The sequence below is a fragment of the Tupaia chinensis genome, unplaced genomic scaffold (assembly GCF_000334495.1).
Source record: "Tupaia chinensis unplaced genomic scaffold, TupChi_1.0 Scaffold138322_1, whole genome shotgun sequence".
In the NCBI taxonomy this organism is placed as follows: domain Eukaryota; kingdom Metazoa; phylum Chordata; class Mammalia; order Scandentia; family Tupaiidae; genus Tupaia; species Tupaia belangeri.
In genome coordinates, this window is record NW_006198219.1 from 2000583 (window position 1) to 2017099 (window position 16517).

A 16517-nucleotide genomic window follows, 5' to 3' on the forward strand; every position below is an offset into this window, starting at 1 on the left:
CTCTCTCAAAAAAAAAAAAAAACAAACCTCATGCAGGGCATATGTCTGTGCATACCCAAGATCCCGAGAGGAGAATGGGGGAGAAGGGATTGCGGGGTGAAAACCTCTCCAAAAAAAAAAAAAAAGATCTTGAGAAGGAGAAAACAGATCTGCTTTTCAGTATTTTTCTGTCTTAAGCTCTGAAGACCCTCCTTTGCCATAGGAGTCCCTTCAGAACAGCACCTCTTCTCAGAGCTCTGGGCTGCCCTGCCAGCACCCAGGGTCCTGAGTATCTGTAGAAGGGCAAGTCAGGCCTAGGTGAATAATTAGCCTCATCACGACCTGAGCCCAGTGGCTGTTTATAAACCCGTGAAGAGCTTACTCTATGGTCTAATGATTAAACTTCCCTGGGCCCTATTTCATTGCAGCGAAATTAAAAACTGATCAACCAGCCACATACAGCTTTCTCCCTGAGACTACTGGAAAGTCTCCTGCCCTACTATGCTTGCCCTCATTCTGAAAACATTTGCCTAGAGCAGGACTAAAGAAAGCTCAAACTTTGCACCCATCCACTGCTAATGATGAAGAATGAGGCTAACTCAGTGGTGGGGTCCCAGTCATCAACCTTCATTCCCTCTCCAACCTTCCTAAGACCAGTGAGCTGCTGTTTACCACTGCTTAACCTTGCAGGTCACAGACAGTGCTGTTAGGGACCCTTCCTTAGAGGCCCTCTTCCCACCTACCACCTGCATGCCCAGAGTTCCCCGCTGGGATTGTGGGGACTGTTGACAGTGTGTGTCATGAGAGAACTCCAGCTTTGCGACTGTGCCAGCATTTCCACAGTGTGATGGAAACCTGAATTAAAGGCTTCGTGTGGCTTCAGGCGAGTAGATTTTTAAAACACAGGATAAGATGGCTAATTCAAGGGCATGACCATATGGGTAGCAGGGACTGTAAAGCAAGTCCCGGACAACCGTGTGCGCAAAGGCGGTGGCGCAGTGAGTAGCAGTTTCCCTCCGTGTGAAGAGGTTGTGGATGTTGTGTCCATCCCAGGCTTTTGCTGTTGGGGGCTGGGGGATTTCTCACTTTCTGAAGAACCAACCCGACAGGTCGACCCTCTTTCTAAAGGGTTAACCTGTCTTCCCAGCGCGAGCGAAAGCACGGCTCGAGTTTCTAGCCTTGGGCTCCGTTTCGTGACTCACTGCTCACCAATGTAAACGCAGGAGCCGGCGGTAGGTCCCCGTCAGCCCCCCTCGCCCGGCGATCTGAACACCTACCTGGGAGATCAGCCCCGACCGCCGGAACCGTCCCTCCGCACGCCCGGCTCAGGACGCGCACCGCGGTCCTACCCTGGGAACTGGACGAGCCAATAGCCCGCAGAGCCCGCAAACGTGGCTCTAAAACAAAAGAGGCGCCCCGGGGGGGTGGGACCTGGACCTCATCCCCTCGGGGCCAAGTGGTGGCCTCCCACAGCCCCCTCAGCCCCTGCTCTCCCTGTGCGCATGAGCAGAGCGCCCTCGGTTCCTCCCAAGGCTAAACTTTCTAATTCCCTTCTTTGGGCGCGGGGGCTGCCAGGAGCCGGGAGAGCGCTCGCTGGGCGGGTGAGGAGAACAAAGTGGCTGCGAGATTTTCCCCCTCCCCAGCCCAGCCCCCGCTTCCGTGGGAGCGGCAGGAAATGGAAGGGCCCCTCTCCTCTCTCTGAACATTTGCCTTTTATTCTTCACCTCTCCAGAAAGGAAGACGGGGGAAGAGGGGGCAGGCTGCTCGGCGGGTGCGTTTCTGTGTCCGCGGGGGCCCCTCGGCTGAAGGCTTCGGACATGGGGCTGCTCCAGGTGCTCGCCTTCAGTTTCTTAGGTAATTCCGAGGAAAAGGCTGTGGGGGAGGGGGCGGACTGGAGCAGAGGGAGGAAACCCCAAAAGGCTTCTGCTCCAGCTTCAAGGCAGCCTGGGGGGGTCAAGGGAGAGACCGGTGGGAAATGACTCCCCTGGGATTACGCACAGCCGCCTGCGCCTTGGTGGTGACTGGGGACAGCGCACGCAGAGCGCCGCGGACCGTATCCCCCGGCTCTGCGCGCAGAGCTCCGGCTTCCGCGGGCTCCCGAGGCCGCCGTTCCGGGCTTTCCGCCCTCAACCATTCACATTGGGCTTCCCCACCGTAGGAGGACTGGGACAGGTTCCTGGGGTGGCGAGGCTTGCGGTGGAGGGCTCCCTGAGAACCCGAAGTGCTTGAGCCGAGCCCGGTCTTCGTCCTGGGAACGGACTGGGGCCATGTGGCTTTAATTAACATCGCTGCTTGGCTCCGGTTGGCACCAGAAACAGCTGGACGCGGTGCTTCCCTGGAATGGCGAAGCGATGAGCCACTCCAGAGCCGCAGGGATTGTCTGCTCGCCCCTTGCGTCTCCTGCAAGTCCCGGCACCTCGCCCTCGGCGAAGCGCCGGCGACCCTCCCGCTTGCACACGGACACACTCGCGACCCCGCGCTCACCAGTTTCCGCCAGCACACTCACGCCGAGGATGCGCTAGGCGCCGAGTGCACGGGTTTCACCCGGGCGGGTGTGCGGCCCCTGGCTCCAGCCCATCCAGGCGGCCGGTCTGCACCCCCACCTTTTGTGCAGGTCTTGTTCCCCGGGGCAGATCAAGGTGGTCGCGGTCAGTGAGTTTCCTAGAGTGATGCTTTTGCTGCGGGACAGACCTGATTCCGCGTCCTTCCTCACGTCTCTGGTTTCCCGGTTTATTTTTCACTCCTTTCTCTATTGTGTCTTTTCTGTGCATTCTGCTCTCTTCTGGATGGGCTCTGTCTCTTACCCTGCTTATTCTTTTGCTCGGGCCCCCTCTCTGCGTGTGTCCTCCGCTCAACCCTGTCGCCTGCCCCTCCTGCAGCCTTGAGTAGAGCCAGAGTGCGCGCTCAAGAACCGGAGTTCAGCTACGGCTGCGCGGAAGGCAGTTGCTACCCCGCCACGGGCGACCTCCTCATCGGCCGAGCACAGAAGCTCTCGGTGACCTCGACGTGCGGGCTGCACAAGCCCGAGCCCTACTGCATCGTTAGCCACCTACAGGTGAGGTCCGAGAGCAGGATTTAAGACTCTTCATGCGCCTCCTCCGGTCCAGACTTTAGGGGCAGGCTCAGGAGACTCTGCATCCTGCCAGCAATCCAGATAGGAAGTGCAGCCAGCCGGGAGTCCCGGGATTAGGCTGGTAGCTCACCCTTTCGCCCCATCTCAGTTTGCACAGTTGCATCCGCCAAACATTTCCTGCCGCCACCGCCGCAGGCGAGGTCAGTGTGGAAAGGCAGGGCTGCAGACAGACCTGCCCGGCACTGACCTAGGGCACCGAAAGTACTGGCGCTTTCCCCCCTTAATCTTTTCTTTCTGGTAGTGTGCATTAAAGATCATGTGAAGTGTTCTTCGGTTTGTCTTACCTTGTCTCCTGGGTAAGGAGTATTCCAACACTGACAGGTGACTGGCAAGGTGACTCCTGTTATCACCAAGCCTGTTTTTTTCTTGCCTCACTTGGTGCTGTTCCCATCTACCTCCATTAGATATCAGGATCAGATGCTTTCTTTTTCAAATACTCCAGTTGCCATGATATCCTGAGAAAGGAACCCCCAAATGAAATTTAAGGGTATTACCTGTTTCTAAAAGTGGACCCAGGTTTTAGGTTTCAGAGGTCATATTTAAAGTCAAAACTAATTTTAAAAGATAGCACAAAGTATAGACTATCCAGAATCAGAGTCCTTTTCCTTGACTCTGAAAAGGCGGAGCTTCCAACAGCAGCAGCAGACCTTAGGCTTACGTGCACAGGCTAATTGCTGAGAACTTGGACGCTCTACCCACTTGTGTATTGCCTTTCAGAAGGAGGAGAGAGTGTTGTGTGGTTTACACAGCAGATGCCTTAAAATAGAGTCAGTTTTGTCAAAGCAGAAAGCCCATTCTGGAAACCTGATAAATTAAACTGTAGGAATGTGGTGAAGTGGATTCCACTCATTTGCTGCTTCCAGGTTTCTACAGAGATGTCTAGACTGCTTCCTCCTGATTTGGGGCTATAATTAAACTTTTTTTTTAAGTTCTGGTAATTGTTCTCTAATACTAGTTTCCTTGACTACAAGTTAATGAAGCCAGTGATGTTACTGTTTCTAGTATTAGCATTTAAATTTGACCAGAAATATTGTGCTAATATTTACTTCAGAAGTCAGGATATCCTGTAATGAATCACCAGATTCTGAGATCAGCTTTGACAAGAATGAAAATCGGAGTATTTGTCTTTAAAGCAAGTAGAGCCATACTCTCAGGTTTATATGATTAGCCATGAAATTGTAAAGTGCTTCTTAAAAAATTATTATTGAATTTGCTGTAGGCTATGTGCATGCGAGATAGAGAGAGAAAGCCTCCAGGTCCAAGACTCTAGCCGTGGTCAGCCATGTGGGAGTCCAGCACCTGAACCACCAAGTCACCTGCTGGCCCCATGGAGTGCTTTTAACAGATATCAGAAAGAAAGAGACTGAGCATATGCTTTTCTCAAACATTTACTGGATGTAAACATTGAGAGAGGAAGCTCCATTTGTCCAGGGTTCCAATGTATCCCTGACATCTGATGTCTTATTTTTTAATTACTACATCATGTTAATCTCAAATCCTTTGGGGGAGGGGAGGGGAGAAAGTAATAACTAACTAAATAAAAATGTAACAATATAGTCAGTAGATTTCAACCTCATAATATCGCCCTTGATAAACTGCTGTTTTTAAAATATATGTAGATCGCTGCATACTTTAGTTTTACAGCATTTGCCAACTTAAGAATACTCTGCATTTCAGAAAACTTAGGTACTAAGAGCAGAGCTCAAGGTAGTAAAGGGTACCTTTAAGCCCTGTTTATGAATGGCCATGAGGGAGGGCAAAGGAAGTAGATCACTTGCCTAGCTCCTGCCTGGTTGGTGGCTGTGGTTCCCATTTTAGGGGAGAAATTCAAAGCTACTCTTATAGTCTTCATTCCAGTTCATGTCCATTTTGGGGTTCTTCGAATTGGCCCCAGTTAACAGTGGTCTCACAATGGCGGGGCAGCCTGGTACCCTGTTCCTAGATACTCTGAGTAGTGTGCAGGTCAGTCCGCATGCCCCCACTGCTGCTCTAGCAGAGTCAGAAATCTCATTCTGTCGCTCCCAAAGCTTCTCTAAATATTTCTGCCTGATACTTGGTTTCTGTCTTATTTAGATTTTAGAAAATGAGGGCAGATGAATTTTTTTTTCTTTCTTTTTCTGTTTGCTTTATGTCAGCAAAAATTTTCTAATGCTTCTTACTTATTTTCCTTTAGAGTAAGCTTCTCTAGCTGTTTTACTGAGATTAAGGTTTAAGCCTAGAAATTTGATTTTGATTAAATTAATAGCTTTGTGGAAACAATGCTCTCTTTTACTTTTGACCTTGAATTTGTGAGAAAGGAGGAAATTACTTTCAGGAGTATTTTAGGCTCAATCAGTTAAAAGTAAAAGATTGTAATATAAGTCATTTACTTTTCATACACTCATTATCTTGAAGTTAGTAAATTTAATTTGGGGGGCTTGATTGTTTTTTGTTTTGTTTTGTTTTTTAAATGAGATTGCTTCCTAGACTTATGAAACTCACTTTGTTTCAGGAGGACAAAAAATGCTTCATATGCAATTCCCAAGATCCTTATCACGAGACTCTCAATCCTGACAGCCATCTCATTGAAAATGTGGTTACTACATTTGCTCCAAACCGCCTTAAGATTTGGTGGCAATCTGAAAATGGTATGTGGTTGGTGTGGGAATGAGTTCCATGGAGTGTGCTTGGTAACCTGGATGGGGTTTACAGACTCCCGGGTGTTTGTAATTATGATTGGCTTCTCTGTCCTCTAATTATGGCCTGTGACAGATTTACTGCCCAGAGCACTAACTTCTCTTGGTAAAATCTGATCTATCCTCTTGAGGCGTGCACTTCCTATAAGAAAGCAGTCTTTGCTGCTAGACTAAAGGAGTTTTTCGTAGTCCTCATCTTCAGGGAGGCCTCCTGGGGAATGTGTCTGTGTATTGGGGGCAGACTGAGAAGACCATGGGAAAATCTGTACCATCTCAGACCCTTTTTCTATAACGAGTCATAGCATCTTCTATTATGGTCAACCACAAAGGAAAGGACAGACTCAGAGCCATGCCCCTCCCATCTTCCTTCCAGCTACAGTAAATTTCCTAATAGTAACAATAATACTATGAATGAATACCATGATGCTTTTTTTTTTTTTTTTTTTTCAAAATTCTGTCAACATGGATATGACTTCAGGTCAGTTTCCCTAGTGATTGTGTAACTTCAACCTTTTATCCATTCTTTGCCATTTGAGTTTTGGTTTAATAAATTCATCAAATATAGTGTTACTCTTTCAAGCTCAAATGAGTCTCACATTTGTTTCAAACTTGAATGCTGAAATTTGGGGAATAAATATATTCTTATAAAGAATTATTTTCTTTAACCTTATTTATTTATTTGTTTATTTATTTAAATTTGACCAGAGAGGGGCAGAGAGAGAGAGGAAAACAGAGAGAGAGAGAGAGTGAGAAAGCAAGCTGTCAGATCCAGGACTCGAACCGTGGTCAGCCATATGGGAGCCCAGCACCCTTAACCACTGCACCACCTGCCAGCCCCTGAAATTTGGGGAATAAAAGTAGAGTTAGTGTTTGTTAATTAACAATTTTTAAAGATCACTTATATCTCTTTTTTTTTTTTTTAATTTATGGAGAAGGACCCTCAAAGAAGGAAATCTAAGCCTAGCCTTAAAAGGCCTGGATACTACTAGAGCTACTTACTATATGTACTACGCTTTTTTTGGGTCCTTGAAGTCATGTATCATCCTCTAAAGAAGAACTTCCTTAACAGACTCCTTGACTATTAAATTACAAATGTTTTCTAGAAGATTGTTGGTTTTCTTTTTAACATTTTTTTCAGGCAGTTCTTACTTCCAGATAGGGGAACAAGGAATGAGAAAGCACTCCCCCACGGTGACTATTGACACTGCAGCCCCTTCTCTATTTTTCTGTCCTTTCAGAATTTTGGACATGTACGCACCTGGCATGGTTTTTAAGCCAGGTTGGGGACTTGAACCGAGCAATCGACCATGTGACCACAGGCTGGCCTGACGACTCTTAATTTTCCAAGGAGGGTTAGTTGGTTCACTGATCAGCCTTGGGAATCCATTGGTTACAAACCTGAAGGAGGTAGATGGTCTTCAGAAAGCATACGTCATTTAGAGCTATGCTAATTGTTAAAAGGGAATATTTTGGTTGATAGTGAGAAGTTTCTGTAAATCTGCACTGAATCACAGAGGACTTCTAGAAGAGCATAGAGCTTATTACAAGCAGGGACCGGGAACATTTCCTGTCTGCCTCATTCTTCCAGTACAATGGAAAGACAATTAACAGTCAATTAGGTCCTAATTAGACATTAGGATCAAAGCTGTTCCCATTACTAGTGGAGAGACAGTAACACAGTTTTTCAGGTACTATGATTTTAGAAGGTTTTTTCTTAGTTATGTCAGGACTTAATCCGTTTCTACAACTTTGAATTTGTGGGACAAGAGAATCCAGATACCAGAAAGAAGAGATTTTCTTGTCACTGTGTCACAAGAGATTAGATAAGATTAGACTTGATGGAACTTCGTCTTTGGAAAGAACCATTGTGACCCTATCATCTCTTTGTTGTCTGATAGTTAACAATTAAAGACTTTCTTTATGAATGTGATTTTTTTGTATTTTCTGTGCATTTCGTACAGGTCGTGCTCATCCAGTGTTAAATTACGTGTTCAGGCACAGAATCAGGATTGAAATGTACAACTCCTTTTAACTTACCCTTCACAAGGATATATTCCTTGAGCTGACAGAACCCAAATATACCATAGAAGAATGATGTTTATTTTCTCCATGGATTTTTCTTCCCGTATTAAAACAAAAAATGAAAACAAAACAAAAACAAAAACAAACAAGTGCTTTCTCAGGTTATAAATTTACATGGAATGTGCTTTTGGGGTACACATTGCAGCCTACGTTCTTACGGTACAGAAATGTTACGAGGCTTGCTTTGTTTGTGCTTTACATTATTTTGTTATCTCTAAATTTTGATCAAGTATTGTAGCTTTTGAAAAGCCTGGGAGAGCGGAGGCATCCAGTTGCTTGGCTAACATTTAACTAAAAATTACATGTTTAGAGTAGTTCTGTAATATGGTTCTTTTTAATAAGTTAGATAAGTTTAGTTAGTATGATTATAATGTTTTCCTTTAGCATTCCAACTAACTCATATCCGTTCCAGTGACCACTTTTCCCCCCAATTGACTTGGCAGTTTTCCAGCAGGAGAGTTGATTTCAAAAGGTCCCACTGATTTCCTGAAAATACACCAGCCTGTGACATGATTCATTCTGACACATTCCTGTCTTCCTGCACTTAAGACTTCTTTTGCTCTGGAAGATGGACCCTAAAAGCTCTCTCAAAACCAGGAAGCATGGAAAGAGTCTGCTTTACCCAACTGGCAGGCTGGAGAGCCCTAGGGATTGAGGAGGAGGTGCTTTCCATCTCTGGAATTCCAATGGCCTTTTTAGCAGGTTAAAGTGGGACTGGTTGACCCTCAGGGCATGGTGCAAAGGCTCTGTTTGTTCAGGCTTTCCCCTGAAAGGGAAGATGTTAGTATTTGTTCTGGGCCAGTTTATTTATTTGACTGATTCTTTGTGTCTTTGGCATTGTTTTTCAACTATGGAGCTGCATCCAAAGGTTTCCCCATCAGGGAGCGGTTTTTCTAAACTGGAGTATAACTAACATATGTGTAGACGCATATTTATTTTCCTTGCTGTTGCATACAGAAGAAAGAATATTTGTGTTTCTTCTGGCGGAGAATTTTATCCCCAAGCTTGAGACTGCAAGCTGACCCCCTACTGTGCACAGGAAGTGCCACCCCTTTCCCTTTGAGAGCTGCTTGGCTTAGAGGATTGGGAAGATGTTTCACTTCTTCCTAAGCAAAAGATGTCTTTCTTAACAGTAACTACAGGCATTCTGCCAGATGGCTTGTTCCAGTGAGCCGAGTCAATATGTTGAACTCCGGAACGATTTATGGAAACTGAAGAATCGTCCCGACTCGTGCTCTGCCATCTAAATAAGTACAAAGGGTTGTTGTTATTTTATCTTCAGTTTCAGTTTAGGGTAGAATGCAAAGAGGATTTCTTTGAGGACCATACATCTAAGTTAAGAAAATAGTTTAACTGTGTACAGATGTTTTCCTATTTACCATTCCTCCCTTTTTTAAAAAAATCTCCTTTAGGTGTGGAAAACGTAACTATCCAACTGGATTTAGAAGCAGAATTCCATTTTACTCACCTCATAATGACTTTCAAGGTAAGTCATCCACAACTTTCCCACAAATGACACAAGAGCACTGTGTAATCTTCCTTGCAAAACAGATGTGTTATGAGTTGGCCTCAGTGGGAACTTACATATTATTGTTGCCATAAGTGGGATAATCAGCCGCTTTTTTAACTCAAACTTTTTTTTAGGCTTCAGGGCAATAAGTAGCTCTGTTCTAAGGTAATTTGACTGTTAACTCTTAGTGAGATATCTTTTTTCCCCCATGAAGAGAGGCAGTGTTGACTCTCCCCTAAACCACAATAAAACATCTGGATGATAAACCCCCAATCCCTTGTGTTTATGTTTTAATGCTGAGTTTGGTATTTGAAAATAAAGTTCATTATTCAAGGTTTTTCAAAATTTGTGGGAGCAGTTTTACAATTCCTTAAGAAATGTGTATGCTTTCTTAAACATGGATTTTCTCATCATTTTTCTTTTAGAGATGTAAAATGACTCCCAAACTAGGGAATGTCTCAGTACAAAGTCCCTTTGTTTCCCCTTAAACAGCTGCCTGGAAATGACAGACTTCACATGGCTTAAAGTACATGTTGGCACACACAAAACCCATAATTTGCTTATTGCTTCTCAGATTAAAATCACTTTAGAATAGTCTTCAGTTGGAGTTGGGGGCCCTTATCTACACCCTCTCTCAGGTTAGGAAAAGGTGCTGGGGATAGATTTACTGTGTGGGCAAGTAGCCAGGAAGGTCTTACTTGTTTCTGTCACCAAAGCCTGGGAGGCCAAGGAGCAAGGACGGGCGTGGGAGACAGAGTGTGAGTAGGAGGGACATTGACTGTGCAGTTCCCAGGCTGAACTGCCCATCCCTGTGCCCACTCCCCAACATCCTGCTGTTACTACAAGGCCAGGAGGGTTACACTGTGGCTGCGAAACCAGGTAATGAGATGAGTGGGGAGGGCTTTCACTGAATAACTTGACAAGGACTGCTGGTCACCATCCTGTCCCTTGTTGACTAATATACAGCCTGGTGATTAAGTTGAAACTTGGCCATGTATGAAATTGTTGCCTTCATGTTATGTGACATCTAAACCTACTCCAAATCATCTTTATTAATGTTTATGCTCTTCTCTTTTATTTTGAAGAAGCATCTGTTTGTGTATGTGGATAGTTTTGAGTTTGTTTATATATTGATCCTGTGGGCATTTATGAAAGTACTGCCAAAAATTATGGGAGGGTCATCTCTGTGGCCTGGCGGTTAAAGGAACTGGATATACATGGCTGACTGCACAGTTCAAGTCCTAGCCCTAGTGACTTGAAAAACATGCTGGTTTCATGTGTATATGTGTATGCATGCCCCAAAATCCCAACATGATGGAGAAATGGAGAAGGGATCATGGCATGATCATACCCCATTCATTGGGGGCTCCTAACTCTGTCTATTTCAGGCCAGGGCAGGTACCCTCTGAAGGAAGAAGGGGTGGGCAGAGGATATAATTAAAGTGCATGTTTTTTGGGTGCAAAAAATATTAAAATCTATGCACATTTTTATGCATGTCTTTCATGAACTTTTTGAAATGCCACTTGCATTCCATAGTTGAATTCCTTTTCCTTTATTCAAGTAAATACATGGGCCACTGGTGAAATTCTGCAGATTCAGCTCAGAAGGTCAAATAGAAGAGGTGGTGGTTGAACTGAGAGGTGTTGGGTGCAAGTTGTCTGTTGATGACTCATTCTTGGGGTTCTGTCTCCTATAAGAAGAGCCACGACCATGGGGTTGGGCACACTGGGTGTGAATCTCTGTTCTGCTGCCTACTGGTATGCGTGGCCAGAGCTCTGTCCTAATTGGTAATATGGGAAGACCAGAATATCTACATCGCAGGAGTGTGCGACATGCCCCCTGCTCTGAGAATAAGGCTAATTTTGCTGCCCCGGCTTATCGGGGCACTCGATCATTTTTATAAATGCTGAGGCGCGGCTTCTAGTAGTTGTTGTACAAATATTTACTGAGGGAATAAGTGGACAAATGAGTTCAACCATCTTTTCCTTCCAAGAATTGTCCATACGTGTTATGGGAGTATTTATTTTATTTCGATTTCTTCTACGGTGGGGTGGGAAGCACCCTCAACAGGATCTTGTCGCCCAGTGACCCCCTTCCTCCAGCCCTCCAACAAGTTGGGACCTTGCACATGCTCATGTCAGGCATGTCTCAAGTAGGCTCGAGACCCAAACCCACAGTTGGCCATGTGGCTTCTGGTGCTGCAGGTTAGTGTGCTGTCGTCTGTGCCCCAAGGCCACCCATGGGAGATTTCAAAGATAGCATGGTTCCTATTTTCCAGGAGCCTCCTGACTTCTAGAGCAGAAAGATACACTTGCATATAACTTACAATACATGACAGAATGTGCAAGCTGATACAGTAAAAATTTAAAGTGTGCTACCATGGAGGAGGGTGAGACTGATAGCCTGGTATGATAAAGGACAAGGCTTCACCAGGAAAGGACTGGGATTATACTTGACCTGGCCAGGAAGGTGAGCAGCATTTCCGTGGGAGGAGGTGGAGGAATAGCCACTCTTGGTGGAGGAAATGGTCTCAGTGGGTCAGGGTCTGTCCAGCAAGTACTATGTAGACTTGTCTTGAGCTTGGGGTTAGTGAAGGAAGGAAAGGGAGTAAAAGCAGGAAAGCAGATTAGACTCAAATGGACCTTGACTCCTTGCTGAGGACCCGTGAACTTTATATGAAATAGAGCGTCATTGATGAGCAAACCAGATCTGTGTTTTAAGAAGGTAACTCGAGAAGAAACACAAAGCAGACGCTGGGAGGGTAGCAGGAAGGCAGGGCGAGTTGGAAGGCTGTTATTGAGGTCCACATTCTTGAGGGCTTAAGAGGGTGCTGGTGTTGATTCTCAACCAGAGAGAGCTTTCACCTACAACCCAGGGATTCTACCAGGGACTTCATAAAGTTCATGGAAAAATGGAATTAAAATACAATTGAGTCCAGCAGGTTGCATAGTGGTTAAGGTACTGGACTCCCACATGGCTGGCCATAGTTGGAGTCCCAGACCTGGTGGCTTGAAAATCATGCCAGGCGTGTGTATGTGCACACCTACAATCCCAGGAGGAGAATGAAGGGGAAGAGATTGTGGTGTGGCCATGCTACTGAGAAGTTATTTCTCACTTTCCCTGTCTTCCTCCTCTCCAGCAAGTGCACACATTCTATGGCAAAAAACTTAAAAAAAAAAAAAAGTACAAATTTATTTTGGTGCCCCCAAAAAATAATAATTGAAATCCATGCATAGATTTTTTTATATTGGGTCATCTGAAAGTCACAATGCATTTTTGCATTAAAAAAAACATAGAAAAATATGTCATGACTTTTCTAACAACCTGATAATACACATTTGCCATAGACTTTCTGGAAACTCCTTGTATGTGTACTAGTTGGAAAGTTTTTTCAAATCACACATCTTTCTTTGCTACCTTGCTCTGATACTCTGCTGCTTCTGCCTTTGAGAGTCATTGCTGAGAGGTGTTCCTGTTTTCTTAGGACAGTCACTGGGACCCTTTAGATTCCACAGTTAGACCATAAAGTGGAGAAAGATTAGAAACAGAACAGTGGGAGAGAAGGAATGAATCAAAAGTCACTTGGAGGACCAGCAGGTGGCATGAAGGTTAAAGTGACTGGATCCTATATGGCTGGCTGAGTAGTTCAAGTCCTTGACCTGGTAGCTCGACAATTACATCAGGCGCATGTGCATGTAAGCCCAAAATCCCTAGAGGAGAATGGAGGGAAATGGATTACATTGTGGCCATCCACCCGGGAGGTTGGTTTCTCACTTTTCCTGTTTTTTTTTTTTTTTTTTCTCTGTGTGTCTCTCTGGCTTTCTCTGGTGAATGCACACACCCTATAGCACCCCTGCCTCCCCCAAAAAACTCACTTAGCAGTCTAAGCCAAGTGAGTAGGATGGTGATACCATTGGTGTAGTGTAGTCAGGAAGAGAACTGAGGTTCACAAAGGAGAATAATTGTGTTTCTTACCCAGGTTTGTTCTAGAGATGGCTGACTGCTAAGTGGGTTGCGTTTTCTCAGGTATGTTTTTATATATAGCTAGATGTTTCCAAACTCATGACTGTTTTGTTGATTATAAATTCGAAGGCACCTGTGCAGCCACATAAGACTCAAAAAGGTTTATGACTAAGCAGAAAGTGTGACAGCTTTGTTCTTTAAGTAAAATGTGTCTGGTTTCCAGCAGCTCTTATCAGATGACTCATGGGTGGCCCTCTGGGACTCAGAAGTTGCCAGAGGAGAGGGAGAAGGAAGCCCAGTCCGGACTGGCTTTAAGTGCCTTTCCTCTCTGCTTCCTTTGACACAGAGACATCAGTCTAGGCTTGCCCTTCCCAACCTTTCCCAAGTCTCACCAGCCAGGAGCCTCCTCTCATGGGGAGTTTGCCATGCCTACCTGGCACACGTGGTTCAGTTAGTTATTGGGTTTTCCCCTTTAAAATTCTCAATCTAATACTCATTTGCATTTAATAAGGTGTTATTTTTCTTATACACACCTTGCCTACTATACACAGCTGAACTACAGCATATAACTCATTGCTCCTTGGCTACAACGCTGTACAACACGTTACTATACGAAATACCATGGGCAAGTGTAACACAGTGGTAATTATTTGTTTATCAGTAAATAATTATGGTATAAAACACAAAATGGTACTGTATAAAGCACTTTACAGTGAAACTGTGAGTGAGTGGTGAGTGAATATGAAGGCCAAGGACATGATTGTAACTGCTGTAGACTTTAGAAACACTGTACACCGAGGCTACACTAAGCTTATAAGATACTTTTCTTTCTTAAGTAATTAACCTCAGCTTATTTAACTTTTTTCATAGGCTTTCACATTTTGAATTTTTAAAAAATTTAATTTTGACTCTTTTATAATAACATGTTATTATTACACTTGACCTGGCCAGGAAGGGTGAGCTTAAAACACTTAATAGTTAGCTTAAAACACACATTGTACAACTGTGCAGAAGTATTTTCTTTGTTTATATCCTTATTATATAGGCTTATTTCTATTTTTCTAGTTTTTAACTGCTTTACTTTTTAAATGTTTTTATTAAAAACAAAGACAAGCAAACACATTAGCTTACGCCTACACAGGATCAGGATCATCAATATCACTAACTTCCACCTCCACATCTTGTCCCACTGGAAGGGCCACGATGAATAAAACAACATGAGACAAAGTCAAGCACGAGAGAAAATTATGCAAACCAGACTCAGTAAAAACGAGATGTGTGAGGCTGTCAGTATAACTCAACATAATGGCTTATTTTTTGTTTTTTTAGTAAGTAGAATGAATACAGTCTAAAATAACAATAAAAAGCATAGTATACTAAATATACAAACCACTAACAACATTGTTTATTAGCATCAAGAATACTGAGTTAATTTTATTGAATGGTGGCCATTTTAAATTTTCTGAAAGTATACTATACAAAGCAAAGGTAATTTATAACAATGAGAACATTGGATTAATTTTCTAGTTCCAGCTCAATCATGAATTTCAATGCACTAACTTGATAAGTAATACTGAGTTATTTTAAGCAATAAAATGGTATTGAATTACAAAAAACTTGGGCCAGAAGTGGGTATGATGGTTAAGGTGCTGGACTCCCATATGGCCGATTCTGCAGTTAGAGTCCCAGACCCAGCTGCTTGAAAATCATGCCAGGTGTATGTGCATGCATGCCCAAATCCCAAGAGGAGACTGGAGAAGAAGGGATTGAAGTATGGCCACAATTAGGGTTGCAGGGTGATTTCTCACTTTCCTTCTCTGTCTTTGACTCTCTCCAACAAGTGTATATACCCTCTGGAAAGAAAAGAAAAAAAAAAAGGGGGCCAGCCCAGTGGTGTGGTAGTTGAAGTTGATGGGTCCAACATGGATGGACAGCTACATGATTTGAGTCCTGGACCCAACAGCTTCGGGGGTTGGGGAGAACATGCTAGGCATATGTGTGTGCATGCCTAAAATTTTGAGCAGAGAATGGAGAAGAGATTGTAGTGTAGCCACCCCCCTTGGGGTGCTTTCTCACTTTCTTTGTCTCTCTGCCTGTCTCTGTCTCTATCAAGTACACACATCCTATAGCAAAAAAAAAAAGAAAAAAAGAAAAATTAAGGCCAAAAAAAAAAGATCTGGCCATGTAACAATTTTCATCATTAGTTCTCACGCAAATTTCTATCAAGTGTTGGTTTTAATTCATAGTCAGTGTCTTTATTTAGTTTCTATTTTGTAGGTGAGCTTAACTTCCTGGCTACCTCCATGCAATCTGATTTCCACTCCTAGAATATACTTGCCATATTTAGCATTGGAGTATTTGCCCATTCTTAGTGCCCATTCTGCCTCATCCCTTATTCGTAGCTGAGCCTGTTCACCACACACACCTAAATGTTCATCCTGCCTTGATTTGAAGATACTGTATTTTTCTCTTTGTTCTCATGCCCATATTTCAGCCTTCTATGCCATTGATGTGAGAGTGAAAGATACTATAGGTTTGGCCTGAGATTGAATCTATGTCCTGTCCATAATTAGCAAGTCATTTTATATCTCCAAGCCTCAATTTCCTCATCTGTAAGACACATTAGGAGGCTACCCTAACAAAACACCATGAACTGGATGGCTTAAATAACAAGTTTTCCTCAGCTCTAGAAATTGGAAGTCAGATCAAACGCTGGTAGAGTTTTCTTCTGAGGCCTCCCTCCTGGCTTTCGAGAGCCATCTTCCCTGTGCCTTCACGTGGTCTTCTCTTCGTGCTTGTGTGTCCTAATGTCCTCCTCTTAAGATGACATCAGTCATACAGACCAGCAGTTAGGATAATGGCTATGTCGCTGGACTCCCACATAGTCGACCGCGGTTCGAGTCCCGGACCCGGTGGCTTAAACTCACGCCGGGCGCATGTGCGTGCATGCCCAAGATCATGAGAGGAGAATGGAGGAGAAGGGATTGCAGTGTGGCCATCCCCCCCTGGGGGGGGTGATTTCTCACTTTCTGTCTCTCTGTCTCTCTCTGTCTGTCTGGCAAGCGCACGCGCCCTATAGCAAAAACCTCTCCAGAAAAAGAAAAAAAATTAAAAAGAGGACATCAGTCATATGATATTAGAGTCTACTCTACTCTAATAACCTTATTTTACCAT

General features: G+C 44.2%; 1 protein-coding gene across 1 annotated transcript in view; it reads left to right on the forward strand.

Moving 5' to 3' along the window:
* The first annotated feature begins 1477 nt into the window (after positions 1–1477).
* LAMB1 (laminin subunit beta 1) overlaps positions 1478–16517 on the forward strand; it is an 82094-nt gene continuing 67054 nt past the window's right edge. The window contains exons 1-5 of the mRNA XM_006161139.3: positions 1478–1580; positions 1712–1833; positions 2859–3034; positions 5604–5739; positions 9282–9355. Coding sequence (XP_006161201.2) covers positions 1797–1833; positions 2859–3034; positions 5604–5739; positions 9282–9355 — 423 coding nt within the window. The 5' untranslated portion in view covers positions 1478–1580; positions 1712–1796. The remainder of the gene's footprint in view (positions 1581–1711; positions 1834–2858; positions 3035–5603; positions 5740–9281; positions 9356–16517) is intronic.